This window comes from Coregonus lavaretus (genome assembly GCF_964263955.1).
Source record: "Coregonus lavaretus genome assembly, chromosome: 34".
Classification (NCBI taxonomy): Eukaryota; Metazoa; Chordata; class Actinopteri; order Salmoniformes; family Salmonidae; genus Coregonus; species Coregonus lavaretus.
Genome location: NC_140021.1, coordinates 18,226,579 through 18,242,386, shown reverse-complemented (window position 1 = coordinate 18,242,386; position 15,808 = coordinate 18,226,579). Strand labels below are relative to the sequence as shown.

Here is a 15,808-nt window from a genome sequence, read left to right as displayed (position 1 = left end):
GGTCTGCTTTATAACAAATTAGCATACCCCCTTAGTCTCTTCCTTGTTTCACACCTGGTAATTTCTTGGATGGGACTACCAGCTCTCTGTAACCTAGAGGGCAACCAGTGGGTCCGTATCCTTTATACCATGTTTCTTGTAGGATGACAATGTCTGTATTTCCAATTTCCATGATGAAGTCTGGGTTCCTGCTCTTTAGGCCAAAGGCAGATGACCTCAGACCTTGTATATTCCAGGATGAGACAGTAAAAGCTTTTTGTTCCATAGTGTCTAGTGTTGTTTTTGTGTGGTTTAGGCCCGGACCATCACTGTAGGTGTGAGCAGAGCATGTTGAGCATCTGATACATACCTCTTAGGTCGCAGGATGGTGCTTGGGCGGGTGTAATAGTGGGGGTTGGGCCTGTTGCTCTGCTCACAGCCTGGGCATATGTCCTGCTGTCATGTTGAGGTCCTTGCCGCAGGGGTAGGGGGGCATGGGGTGGGCAGAAGGGGCATAGGTCTGATATGGGGGGGCCTATACAGGGTGTGGCCAGGGTTTGCTTGAGGTGGTCTTAGCTGGTTGGGGTGTGGCTGGTGATGCTGTGGTCTGGGTGTAGGTCCTCTTGGCATGGGTTCTCTCGGTGCAGGTCCTTCAGGAGGGGGTCTTGCAGGTCTGGGAGGGTGTCTCGCTGGTCTGGGCGGGGTGTCCGTTGCTCTGTTGCTCCTGTGTGAGGTGCTGGGGCTACGGTTGAGGGTGACGTCCTTCAGGGTCCTGGCAAAAGTTGGGATTGCTGCCTTGTAGAGGTGGACCTGGTCGTAAAGGCTGTTCAAGTCCAGGGTGGAGTGGTGGGCCAGGTAGACATTAGGTTTTGTGGCACAGTCTCGCGAAATGCTTGCATTCACCCGCTGTATGGTGGCAGGGTGAAAGTATTTTCATGGTAGCAGGGTGGAGATAACCACTAGTTCGTTGGGAAAAGTGGAAGAAGCTTTTTCAATCACTCCCTTGAGTGCTGTGGCCATTTCTCTCCCTCTCTCTCTCTCCCCCTCCCTCCACCAGAGTAGTGTTAAATTAATCACTCATGGCAGCAGCGCCTGTGCTAGGGGGAAAACAGTACAAGCCTAAGTTCCAGTGTTGAACCCTTTGACTCCCTGGCAGCCCCACGGCCCATACAGTACTGTACTCCCTGACAGATCCTGTTACATCTGTGCGGCCAGTGAAGCGGAAACAGCAACCTGGGGACCTGTGTGTGTGTGTGTGTGTGTGTGTGTTTTATCTGTGTGCGTACGTGTGTGTGTATATGGACATTGGAGCCACAAGGTTGCAGGTTTAAAGGGACAGTGCGAGATTTTGGCAATCAAGCCCTTTTTCTACTTACCTAGAGTCAGATAAATTCATGGATACTTCATTCATGGACATTTTTCTGTCTCTGTGTGCATTTTGAAGGTACAGTAGTTTTGCGGTCCATTGCTAATTAGCAATAGCACAATGACTGGAAGTCTACCGGAACAGACTGGAAATCTATTTATATCTATTTAAAAAGTAATGTGCCCAATTTATACATTTTAAAAAGGACTACAATGATAGCAAACCAAACACTGCAAACTCATCTACTAGGGATGTAACAATTCACAGATATGCATCATCCCTGGATCAAATGTTTAAGATATGTGTGCATCGGTCTGCGGGACCCAAAATCGATCCAAATATAGCATGCATCAGTCAGAAAATTGATTCAATCGTTACGAATCGCCGGTTCACTAAAATGTTTTACTTATATTACTTTCTTTCTACCTTTTGGAAAATACTTCTCATCTTCTGTTACAACTGATGCATCCTCTCCTTCAGTGTGGAACTGAGCATGTAACTGTGTTGACAGTCATTGATCTACAAGCCATTTTGCATGCTGAGCTTATTCAAACTGCACGCTGTGCGCAACTTTGTGCGCTGACCAACGAGAGGTAGGCCTATTCCTGATCTTGCACATCTGCGAGTCACCTACAGCATTCAAATGTTTGTAAAATGGCTTGCCCAATATTAGGCTTTATTAGTTGATTGACAACCAATGTAATATGCTAGGTTAATGTTATCAAATGCGCCGTTGAAAATTGTGCTTTAAGTAGCCTAAAATACCCGCGAGACACATTTACATTTTAGTCATTTAGCAGACACGCTTATCCAGAGCATCTTACAGTTAGTGCATACATTGTTTTTTGTTTGTTTGTTTTTTTCATACTGGCCCCCCGTGGGAATCGAACCCACAACCCTGGCGTTGCAAGCACCATGCTCTTCCAACTGAGCTACACAGGACCTAGATACAAATCTAATCTGGCAATACCTGCTGATCGGGGTTTACTGTTCATTAGATTTTAGATATACAGGATAAAGGTGATAATTTCATAACAAGAACAGTAATCTCTTTTGCTACCCACACTGCATGGCTGAAGCAGAGGAGAAGAGAAGCTCACTCCTAAAGACTTCCAAACGTCTACTAAAAATGTTGAGATGAGGGTGAAATCCAAAGTTGTGCTAGATATTCATTGACTATGTCATAGACAAATATTGATAGACTACTAGCTCAAACAGTTTTAATCTACAAAAAAGTCAAACATATTAGTGGGTGATGGTGATTTCAGATCAAAAGTGGGGGGACAAAAAGCAAACATTGCCCCCCCCAAATCAGATAATGGGGTGGTAGATGCCCATTTTCTCTTATGGCTCAGCTCAGGTGCCTAATTACACAGGTGCCTAATTACACCATAGACATATACATAATTTACACACACACACACACACACACTCTCACACACACACACACACACACACACACACACACACACACACACACACACACACACACACACACACACACACACACACACACACACAGATAAGTCAGCTCAGACAGATCCAGCTCAGAGAGGCCCAGCTCATGAGCTCCATCAGCAGCAGATTTTAATTTAGAATGGAAAATGAATGTGTTTATGCAACAAATGTTAATGCCTCGAATAGTATTGTATCGCATTGAACCAAATCGCATCAATTTGCTCTCTAATCAAACCGAATTGCCCCGAATAATTTCAAACTAAAACGTATCTTTCCTGTATCATATTGGGATTCATGTACCTGGATATGTATCAAATCATCTTGAAAGGGAAAGATGCATATCCCTACCATCTACAGTATTTAATTAGCTTAAATCTCTCTCTCTCTCTCTCTCTCTCTCTCTCTCTCTCTCTCTCTCTCTCTCTCTCTCTCTCTCTCTCTCTCTCTCTCTCTCTCTCTCTCTCTCTCTTCCTCTGCTCTCTCCCTCTGTCTGTCACCAATGGCAACTGCAAATGTGATTCTAATTATACAGTTTCACTCCTCTGTAAATGTTAACAGCTCAAGGATATAACTTTTTTTAGACTAACCTCTCAACCCAACCCATGGACTGAAGAACCAGGCATCGGCAGGCATTATCCTTATGCCTTTAAGCTATCCTGTAAATACCACCAATGAAACATACATGCTATCATTTGTTTTTGTTTATTACAGTGTTGGAATCATATTATTACACCCACTCTAGATCATCAGTGTACTGTGTCATACTCTTTAAATAGGAATTCACCTGCTGCTCACCTTTTAACCCTAATGACCACACACACAAACACACATGCACACACACACGCACACACAGACACGTGCGTGCACGCAAACCCACGCACATACACAGACACACACACACAGTGGCGCAGCGGTCTAAGGCACTGCATCTCCGCGCTAGAGGCGTCACTACAGACCCTGGTTCGATTCCAGGCTGTATCACAACCGGCCGTGATTGGGAGTCCCATAGGGTGGCGCACAATTGGCCCAGCGTCGTCAGGGTTTGGCCGGTGTAGGCCGTCATTGTATATAAGAATTTGTTCTTAACTGACTTGCCTAGTTAAATAAAGGTACTAAAAAATAAAATAAAAACTTGTGTCTTGTCTCTCAGTAAGTAGAGCTGGTGCCTAGCAGATGTCAGCCATTGAGAAGTGTACAGTCTCTCAGAGAGATTATGATGCTGTTTTGTTGTGTGTGCGTGTGTTGGGAGTTACAGTATGTTAGAGGTGATGGATTTACTGACTAAACCATATTTGATTCATGACTCAACACTTATGTTTATCATTCATTTGTCTTTTCTGTTCCCCTTTATTTTCTAGATCATGATCTCAGAGACCGTCCTGTTCTTGATACAATACTCGTCCAAAGAGCTGGACAGTCAGGAGAAGACCATGCTGACAGGAGACTGCTGCTACCTCAACCCTCTGGTGCGCAGGACCTTTCGCTTTCTGGGTACGTCTTACAGACTAAATATTATCTAAACATTAGTCAACTTTGTGGCTCAGTCGGCAATTGTGCAATGACAAGGTTGTGCTTCGGATAAAAGCCTCTGTTTATTGACATATATTGCATACATTAAATTCTCTCTGTCTTGTCCTTGAAAACTAGCTCCATATGTCCAGTGTCTCCTCATACAGAAACGTACACTGTCACGTGCCCTGAGGGGAACGAATGGGATCCTTTGGAAAGGAATGGTACAGTCAGTACTGTATGTAGTCTCCTCTGCTCTCACGCAAAAGTTCCTCTTTTAGATAAGACTACAGAAACCAAAAGGAATATCACCCTGATCCCTGAGGGAATAAACTCCTCCCTCCCACCCTCTCTCTCTCTTTCCTGTTAAATCTTTAATTTACACCACAATTCCTCTCACTGTAACAATTATTTACTGTTCTGAGCTTTCGCAGCTAAACCTCCCTTTACTCACTATACACAATATGTATGAATTATAGGTTGCTCTAAATGACATAATCTAAAACATCATATAGGATGTTAAATGGATAACTCAGTCTAACCGACCAACTTTGTTTTTGTTAGACTGTCAGACGGTAGGCCATTGCTGTTATGTTGGTGTTACAGTTAGTTCTGCAGATAATGTCTGCCCCAGTAGCCAGCAGAAGCTAACACGGCCACCTGCTGTAGAGGTATGGATGACTGAGGTCACTAGAGCAAGGGATTTGTGTCAGAGGTTTTAAAGGCATTGTCCATTGGGATCAGATGGGGATACTACTTTCATCTAAGCCTCCCTAGCAGACTGCAGTGAGAATGGGATAATTTCAACACAGGTCAAAGACACCTGTCTGCAGAGCATGGTAGTGTACTTCTCCAGCCCAGTACAGGTTAACAAAAAGATTGCACGTACTTACAAATGTAAGATAGAGGTACTGTATCACAGTGATATAACATAATTGTATTCTCTCATGTACTATAGCTATCGTGCTGTGGAAGATTACTTTCTGATTGACTGCTCTTGGATTCTGTCTCTTTTCTCATCTATACCCTGTCCATGATTTGTTTAGTCAGTTCATATTATAGAGAGGTGAGAAACACAGGTGTGTGTGTGTGTGTGTGTGTGTGTGTGTGTGTGTGCGTGCAAGTAATCTCACTAGTCATCTCACGACCTGCCATCTTCCATCCCATCTTTCTGTTTTATTTAGAGTTCCATTGATAATGACTCACTTTGCAATGCTCTGTGGGAAAATATTACATTTTGAACATATCCGAGGGTCATGACAACAAGCTCGCTCTTAACTCTTACTCTTACTTTTCCACCTGATTTTAAGTCTTTGCATTTCTCCACCCTCTCATGAACCTTGATTGTGAAAGGATCAGCTATTTAGAGTGCACCCCTCTATTGGTAGCTAGATGGAGGGGTGTTAGGAGTATAAATTCTCAGCGAGATGAAAGGCACCCTGGAGAGACACTGCTGTTGTTGTCTCACCAGATTTTCAAGGTTCAAGGCAGAGCGTTGATGTGCACTTGTTAGAGAACTCCTTAAGACATACTCTTACACAAAGGAAGACTTTGCAGTGCATACAATAGCTTCACAAATAAGCCACTTCAGTTTGGAGAAATCCAACTTATTATTTCTCACTGCATCACTATTAGTCTTTGTGTGATGTGTTGATGTTCAAGCAGTTGGCATACAGTTCAGACACTCATCGGTACCACACAAGACATGCAGCCAGAGGTCTCTTCACAGTCCCCAGGTCCAGAACAGAGGCTGGGAGGCGCACAGTATAAAATAGAGCCATGAATAAATGGAACTCTCTGCCACCCCAGGTAACCCAAGCTAGCAAAAAAATCTGATTGAAAAACCAGATAAAAAAACACCTAACGGCACAACGGGACTGTGAAGAGACAGACATTTTGATATATTTTGTATTGTAATTTACACTGTATTATGTGTTGTATCATGTAGGTGGGTGGCCTTGCACGAGAATTGGGTTGTGCCAGCCGGAACAGCTCATAGGGCAGGAGCCATCTCCTGTTTCAGCAGCGTGAGGCAGAAGCAGGAGATTATGTAGTATTATGTAGTGTTATGTATGTTACCGTTTATTTTTTTCTCTTTGGTGCTAAAGTGAAACGCTACAGTACTGTAAATTACAGTAGATTACACAGTTTTCACATTAGGCAATACACTTACATTACCCAACAAAATTGACAGAAAATCTATAATTCCGTAATATCTATCCAATGTGTAATCAAAGGTGTGATCAATGAAGACATCCTCTACAATAATTCATGCAGAAACAGTTTTTTCAGATATTTTGCAACATAGGTGTGCTGTCTGTAATCAAATGTAAATAAAAATTAATAAATCAAATGTAAATGAATGAAATTAAAACATAACGTTTAGCACGCATTAATTTGCATCAAGACTTTCTTGAGCATTTGGCCATCAATTCTCATCCACAGCACAGTGAATGGCCTCATTGTTCATGCACCTTTTTCCATGGCGAATCCAAGCTTGACATTGGTCTGCATTGACGTCGTCACATGCCTCATCCATGGCCAGAAGGAGGGTGGCACGCTCATAGGGATGGTGATCGTACACCTTCCACCTCAATGCTGAAAAACATTCCTCAATAGGGTTGAGGAAAGGAGTGTATGGGGGCAGGTATAGGGTCACAAATCGGGGATGGGCCCAAAACCATGCCTGAACCACCTCTGCATGGTGGATCCTGACATTGTCCCACACAATGACATATGTGACCCCTTCACCTTGACAGGCCTATTCAATTTCATTGAGAAACACAATGAGGAAAGGAAAGGGGGATACCTAGTCAGTTGTACAACTGAATGCATTCAACTGAAATGTGTCTTCCACATTTAACCCAACCCATCTGAATCAGAGAGCCGCTGCCTTAATCAACAGCGCCCGGGGAACAGTGGATTAACTGCCTTGCTCAGGGGCAGAACAACAGATTTTTACCTTGTCAGCTCTGGGATTTGATCCAGCAACCTTTTGCTTACTGGCCCAACGCTCCTACCCGCTAGAATACCTGCCGCCCAATGAGGTGTGCAGCATTGTAGGATCCAAGTAATGGCCTACGTCCTACCTCACCATCTTCAGACATACTGTAGCTGCTCACATGGAGATGTTTCCCCACGTTGTCCACGGCGCCGAGTTTTGGCCAGGTTGAAGCCTGCTTCATCAACAAAGATATACACTACCGGTCAAAAGTTTTAGAACACCTACTCATTCAAGGGTTTTTCTTTATTTTTTAATATTTTCTACATTGTAGAATAATAGTGAAGACATAACAACTATGAAATACAGTGCCTTGCAAATGTATTAATTCCCCTTGGCATTTTTCCTATTTTATTGCATTACAACCTGTAATTTAAATTGATTTTTATTTGGATTTCATGTAATGGACATACACAAAATAGTCATAATTGGTAAAGTCAAATGAAAAAATTACTTGTTTCAAAAAATTCTAAAAAATAAATAACGGAAAAGTGTATTCACCCCCTTTGCTATGACGCCCCTAAATAAGATCTGGTGCAACCAATTACCTTCAGAAGTCACATAATTAGTTAAATAAAGTCTGCCTGTGTGCAATCTAAGTGTCACATGATCTGTCACATGATCTCAGTATATATACACCTGTTCTGAAAGGCCCCAGAGTCTGCAACACCACTAAGCAAGGGGCACCATGACGACCAAGGAGCTCTCCAAACAGGTCAGGGACAAAGTTGTGGAGAAGAACAGATCAGGGTTGGGTTATAAAAAAATATCAGAAAATGTTGAACATCCCACAGAGCACCATTAAATCCATTATTAAAAAATTGAAAGAATATGGCACCACAACAAACCTGCCAAGGGAGGGCCGCCCACCAAAACTCACGGACCAGGCAATGAGGGCATTAATCAGAGAGGCAACAAAGAGACTAAAGATAACCCTGAAGGAGCTGCAAAGCTCCACAGCGGAGATTGGAGTATATGTCCATAGGACCACTTTAAGCCGTACACTCCACAGAGCTGGGCTATACGGAAGAGTGGCCAGAAAAAAGACATTGCTTAAAGAAAAAAATAAGCAAACACATTTGGTGTTTGCCAAAAGCCATGTGGGAGACTCCCCAAACATATGGAATAAGGTACTCTGGTCAGATGAGACTAAAATTGAGCTTTTTGGCCATCAAGGAAAACGCTATGTCTGGCGCAAACCCAACACCTCTCATCACCTCTCATCACCCCGAGAACACCATCCCCACAGTGAAGCATGGTGGTGGCAGCATCATGCTGTGGATGTTTTTAATCGGCAGGGACTGGGAAACTGGTCAGAATTAAAGGAATGATGGATGGCGCTAAATACAGGGAAATTCTTGAGGGAAACCTGTTTCAGTATTCCAGAGATTTAAGACTGGGACAGAGGCTTACCTTCCAGCAGGACAATGACCCTAAGCATACTGCTAAAGCAACACTCAAGTGGTTTAAGGGGAAACATTTAAATGTCTTGGAATGGCCTAGTTAAAACTCAGACCTCAATCCAATTGAGAATCTGTGGTATGACCTAAAGATTGCTGTACACCAGCGGAACCCATCCAACTTGAAGGAGCTGGAGCAGTTTTGCCTTGAAGAATGGGTAAAAATCCCAGTGGCTAGATGTGCCAAGCTTATAGAGACATACCCCAAGAGACTTGCAGCTGTAATTGCTGCAAAAGGTGGCTCTACAAAGTATTGACTTTGGGGGGGTGAATAGTTATGCATGCTCAAGTTTTCTGTATTTTGCATCTTCAAAGTGGTAGGCATGTTGTGTAAATCAAATGATACAAACCCCAATTTTAATTTCAGGTTGTAAGGCAACAAAATAGGAAATATGCCAAGGGGGGTGAATACTTTGGCAAGCCACTGTAACACATATGGAATCATGAAGTAACGAAAAAAGTGGTAAACAACTCAAAATATATTTTATATTTGAGATTCTTCAAACAGCCACCCTTTGCCTTGATGACAGCTTTGCACACTCTTGGCATTCTCTCAAACAGCTTCATGAGGTAGTCACCTGGAATGCATTTCAATAAACAGGTGTGCCTTCTTAAAAGTTCATTTGGGTAATTTCTTTCCTTCTTAATGCATTTGAGCCAATCAGTTGTGTTGTGACAAGGTCCATATTATGGCAAGAACAGCTCAAATAAGCAAAGAGAAATGACATTCCATCAATACTTTAGGACATGAAGGTCAGTCAATCCGGACAATTTCAAGAACTTTGAAGGTTTCTTCAAGTGCAGTCGCAAAAACCATCTAGCGCTATGATGAAACTGGGTCTCATGAGAACCGCCACAGGAATGGAAGACCCAGAATTACCTCTGCTGCAGAGGATAAGTTCATTAGAGTTACCAGCCTCAGAAATTGCAGCCCAAATAAATGCTTCACAGAGTTCAAGTAACAGACACATCTCAACATCAACTGTTCAGAAGAAACTGTGTGAATCAGGCCTTCATGGTCAAAGAAACCACTACCGAAGGACACCAATAAGAAGAAGAGACTTGATTGGGCCAAGAAACACGAGCAATGGACATTAGACCGGTGGAAATGTGTATTTTGGTCGAGTCCAAATTTGAGATTTTTGCTTCCAACCGCTGTGTCTTTGTGAGACGCGGTGTGGGTGAACGGATGATCTCCGCATGTGTATCTCCCACAGTAACGCATGGAGGAGGTGTTATGGTGTGGGGGTGCTTTGCTGGTGACACTGTCTGTGATTTATTTAGAATTCAAGGCACACTTAACCAGCATGGCTACCACAGTATTCTGCAGCGATACGCCATCCCATCTGGTTTGGGCTTAGTGGGACTATCATTTGTTTTTCAACAGGACAATGACCCAACACACCTCTAGGCTGTGAAAGGGCTATTTTACCAAGAAGGAGAATGAAGAAGGTCAAGAAGAAGGTCTGATTTCATTATTACTGAAACAGGATACAAGTGGAAAATATAAAGATCCAGTCCATTTTAAAAAATTGGAGGCTCCTTAAACTTCAGTGTTGTGATGATAAAATTCTAGCAGAATGTATAGCACATAGAATTAAAAAGGTATTGTCGGACATTATTCATTCTAATCAGACAAGTTTTTTACATGGACATACAGTGGGGAAAAAAAGTATTTAGTCAGCCACCAATTGTGCAAGTTCTCCCACTTAAAAAGATGAGAGAGGCCTGTAATTTTCATCATAGGTACACGTCAACTATGACAGACAAAATGAGAAAAAAAATCCTGAAAATCACATTGTAGGATTTTTTATGAATTTATTTGCAAATTATGGTGGAAAATAAGTATTTGGTCAATAACAAAAGTTTCTCAATAATTTGTTATATACCCTTTGTTGGCAATGACACAGGTCAAACGTTTTCTGTAAGTCTTCACAAGGTTTTCACACACTGTTGCTGGTATTTTGGCTCATTCCTCCATGCAGATCTCCTCTAGAGCAGTGATGTTTTGGGGCTGTCGCTGGGCAACACGGACTTTCAACTCCCTCCAAAGATTTTCTATGGGGTTGAGATCTGGAGACTGGCTAGGCCACTCCAGGACCTATAAATGCTTCTTACGAAGCCACTCCTTCGTTGCCCGGGCGGTGTGTTTGGGATCATTGTCATGCTGAAAGACCCAGCCACGTTTCATCCTCAAAATCTTTTTCACTCAAAATCTCACGATACATGGCCCCATTCATTCTTTCCTTTACACGGATCAGTCGCCTGGTCCCTTTGCAGAAAAACAGCCCCAAAGCATGATGTTTCCACCCCCATGCTTCACAGTAGGTATGGTGTTCTTTGGATGCAACTCAGCATTCTTTGTCCTCCAAACACGACGAGTTGAGTTTTTACCAAAAAGTTATATTTTGGTTTCATCTGACCATATGACATTCTCCCAATCCTCTTCTGGATCATCCAAATGCACTCTAGCAAACTTCAGACGGGCCTGGACATGTACTGGCTTAAGCAGGGGGACATGTCTGGCACTGCAGGATTTGAGTACCTGGCGGCGTAGTGTGTTACTGATGGTAGGCTTTGTTACTTTGGTCCCAGCTCTCTGCAGGTCATTCACTAGGTCCCCCCGTGTGGTTCTGGGATTTTTCCTCACCGTTCTTGTGATCATTTTGACCCCATGGGGTGAGATCTTGCGTGGAGCCCCAGATCGAGGGAGATTATCAGTGGTCTTGTATGTCTTCCATTTCCTAATAATTGCTCCCACAGTTGATTTCTTCAAACCAAGCTGCTTACCTATTGCAGATTCAGTCTTCCCAGCCTGGTGCAGGTCTACAATTTTGTTTCTGGTGGTCCTTTGACAGCTCTTTGGTCTTGGCCATAGTGGAGTTTGGAGTGTGACTGTTTGAGGTTGTGGACAGGTGTCTTTTATACTGATAACAAGTTCAAACAGGTGCCATTAATACAGGTAACGAGTGGAGGACAGAGGAGCCTCTTAAAGAAGAAGTTACAGGTCTGTGAGAGCCAGAAATCTTGCTTGTTTGTAGGTGACCAAATACTTATTTTCCACCATAATTTGCAAATAAATTCATTAAAAATCCTACAATGTGATTTTCTGGAGAAAAAAATCTCAATTTGTCTGTCATAGTTGACGTGTACCTATGATGAAAATTACAGGCCTCTCTCATCTTTTTAAGTGGGAGAACTTGCACAATTGGTGGCTGACTAAATACTTTTTTCCCCCACTGTAATTGGATATAATATATGGCAAGTACTGGAAACAATAGAACACAATGAAAAATCAGGGAAACCAGGCTTGCTATTCATTGCAGACTTCAAAAAGGCATTTGATAAAGTACGACTGGTGTTTATATATAAATGCCTGGAGCATTTCAATATTGGAGAATCTGGAAAATCATGTATAGTAACCCTAGGTGTAAAATAGTCAATAATGGCTATTTCTCTGAAAGTTTTAAACTGTCAAGAGGAGTGAAACAATGTTGTCCACTATCGGCATATCTATTTATTATGGCCATCGAGATGTTAGCTATTAAACTCAGATCCAACAATAATATCAAGGGATTAGAAATCCAGGGCTTAAAAACAAAGGTGTCATTGTACGCTGATGATTCATGTTTTCTTTTAAATCCACAACTTGAATCCCTCCACAGCCTCATAGAGGATCTAGATACATTTCTAACCTCTCTGGATTACAAGCAAATTATGATAAATGTACTATATTACGTATTGGATCACTAAAAAATACAAATTTTAAATTACCATGTAGTTTACCAATAAAATGGTCTGACGGTGATGTGGATATACTCGGAATACATATCCCAAATTAAATAAATGATCTCACTCCAATACATTTTAATAGAAAGTTAGCTAAAATAAGATCAGATCTTGCTACCATGGAAAGGTAAATAACTGTACATTTGTGGAAAAATCACCCTGATTAACTCTTTAGTATTATCCCAGTTTACCTATTTGCTTATGGTCTTGCCTACGCCTAGCGAACCGTTTTTAAAATTATATGAGAAAAAAATATTCCATTTTATTTGGAACGGCAAGCAAGACAAAATTAAATGGGCCTATTTATATAATGAGTATGAATTCGGAGGACAGAAATGATTAAATATTAAAGCATTAGACCTATCACTAAAAGCTTCAGTCATACAAATGTTGTACTTAAATCCAAACTGGTTCTAGCAAATTAGTAAGATTGTCTCACCCAATGTTCAAGAATGGCCTTTTTTCACTTTATTCAGATTACAACCCCTCACTTTCAGGTATTTGAAAAGGAAATAATCCCCAAAATATCACTATTTCTAAAACAAGCCATAGAAAGTTGGTTGCAATTTCAATTTAATCCTCCAGAAACAACAGAACAAATATTGCAACAAATATTGTGGTTAAACTCAAATATACTAATTGATAAAAAAAAGTCCTTCAAAACTGTTGGAAAAGCATTCCAGGTGAAGCTGGTTGAGAGAATGCCAAGAGTGTGCAAAGCTGTCATCAAGGCAAAGGGTGGCTATTTGAAGAATCTCAAATATAAAATATATTTTTGATTTGTTTAACACTTTTGTCACACCCTGGCTCTGGGACTCATTATGTTGAGCCAGGGTGTGTTCATTCTATGTGTGTATTTCTATGTTGGTAATTCTGTTGTGTTTAATTCTATGTTTGCCTGAGTGACTCCCAATCAGAGGCAACGAGTGTCAGCTGTTGGCTGGTTGTCTCTGATTGGGAGCCATATTTAAACTGTATGTTTTTCCCTTTGGGTTTGTGGGTTTTTGTTCCGTGTTCGGTCATTGATACCGTTGGACGTCATGAGTCGTTTCTTGTTTTGTGTTTAAACTTTAACTAATTAAAGTATGTTTGTTCATCACGCTGCGCCTTGGTCTGTTCCATATGACGATCGTGACAGAAAAACCCACCATGCAACGACCAAGCAGCGTGTCCAGGGGCAGCTCTTGGGCTGGACATGGGAGGAAGCGCCGGGAGAAGAGACGGTGGAGGCGCGCCGTAGAGAGGAGCAACGGCGTGATCAGGGTCGTCGTCGGGCGGTCGAGAAGCAACCCCAGAAATTTTTTAGGGGGGGGCACACGGCATGGACGACGGGGCTGACGGAGGCAAAAGAGGGGCGGATTCTGGAGGCCACCAGGTTACGGATACACCGCCCTGTACGTCCTGTGCGGATGCCTCACACAGAGTGTGTGAGGGTAGGCATTCAGCCAGGACGGGTTGTGGCCGCTCTTCACTCCAGGGCTCCTATCCGTCTCCACAGCCCGGTTCGGCCTGTCCCTGCTCCACGCACCAAGCCTACGGTGTGCGTCGCCAGCCCAGCCCGGCCTGTCCCTGCTCCACGCACCAAGCCTACGGTGTGCGTCGCCAGCCCAGTCCGGCCTGTCCCTGCTCCACGCACCAAGCCTACGGTGTGCGTCGCCAGCCCAGTCCGGCCTGTCCCTGCTCCACGCACCAAGCCTACGGTGTGCGTCGCCAGCCCAGCCCGACCTGTCCCTGCTCCACGCACCAAGCCTACGGTGTGCGTCGCCAGCCCAGTCCGGCCTGTCCCTGCTCCACGCACCAAGCCTACGGTGTGCGTCGCCAGCCCAGCCCGACCTGTCCCTGCTCCACGCACCAAGCCTACGGTGCGCGTCGCCAGCCCGGCCCGGCCTGTTCCTGCCACTCGCACCAAGTATACGGTGCGCGTCGCCAGCCCGGCCCGGCCTGTTCCTGCCACTCGCACCAAGTCTACGGTGCGCGTCGCCAGCCCGGCCCGGCTTGTTCCTGCCACTCGCACCAAGTATACGGTGCGCGTCGCCAGCCCGGCCCGGCCTGAACCTGCCACTCGCACCAAGTCTACGGTGCGCGTCGCCAGCCCGGCCCGGCTTGTTCCTGCCACTCGCACCAAGTATACAGTGCGCGTCGCCAGCCCGGCCCGGCCTGTTCCTGCCACTCGCACCAAGTATACGGTGCGCGTCGCCAGCCCGGCCCGGCCTGTTCCTGCCACTCGCACTAAGCCAGGGGTGCGAGATGTCAGCCTGGTAAGGCCCGTTCCTCCTCCACGCACCAAGCCAGGGGTGCGAGTCGTCAGCCTGGTAAGGCCCGTCCCTCCTCCACGCACCAAGCCAGGGGTGTGAGTCGTCAGCCTGGTAAGGCCCGTTCCTCCTCCACGCACCAAGCCAGGAGTGCGCGTCGTCAGCCTGGTAAGGCCCGTTCCTCCTCCACGCACCAAGCCAGGGATGCGCGTCGTCAGTCCAGCACAACCCGTGCCTGGGTCACCGGTGCCTGGTAAGGTACCGGTCAACTGCTCCACTATGGAGCTGAAGCTAACCGCTCCTGCTAAGTCCAGTCCTGCTCCTGCCGGCGGGGCCAGACTGGACCAGGGGCGCTATGGGGGGTGTATTGGAGGGTGGTGGTCAAGGCCGGAGCCAGAACCGCCGCCGAGGAGGTATGCCCGCCCAGCCCTCCCCTGTTTTGTTCAGTTGAGGCGCGGTCGCAGTCCGCGCCTTTAGGGGGGGGTACTGTCACACCCTGGCTCTGGGACTCATTATGTTGAGCCAGGGTGTGTTCATTCTATGTGTGTATTTCTATGTTGGTAATTCTGTTGTGTTTAATTCTATGTTTGCCTGAGTGACTCCCAATCAGAGGCAACGAGTGTCAGCTGTTGGCTGGTTGTCTCTGATTGGGAGCCATATTTAAACTGTATGTTTTTCCCTTTGGGTTTGTGGGTTTTTGTTCCGTGTTCGGTCATTGATACCGTTGGACGTCACGAGTCGTTTCTTGTTTTGTGTTTAAACTTTAACTAATTAAAGTATGTTTGTTCATCACGCTGCACCTTGGTCTGTTCCATATGACGATCGTGACAACTTTTTTGGTTATTACATGATTCCATATGTGTTATTTCATAGTTTTGATGTATTCACTATTATTCTACAATGTAGAAAATAGTAAAAATAAAGAAAACCCCTTGAATGAGTAGGTGTTCTACAACTTTTGACCGGTAGTGCACTTGTGATAGGTCACAGCAGC

General features: G+C 44.3%; 1 protein-coding gene across 1 annotated transcript in view; it reads left to right on the top strand.

Annotated features, from left to right (window-relative positions):
* Nucleotides 1-15,808, top strand: part of plppr5b (phospholipid phosphatase related 5b) — a gene marked incomplete at both ends in the record, with an annotated part of 91,269 nt that overhangs the window by 20,163 nt on the left and 55,298 nt on the right. The window contains one exon of the mRNA XM_084151890.1: nt 4,162-4,294. Coding sequence (XP_084008016.1) covers nt 4,162-4,294 — 133 coding nt within the window. The remainder of the gene's footprint in view (nt 1-4,161; nt 4,295-15,808) is intronic.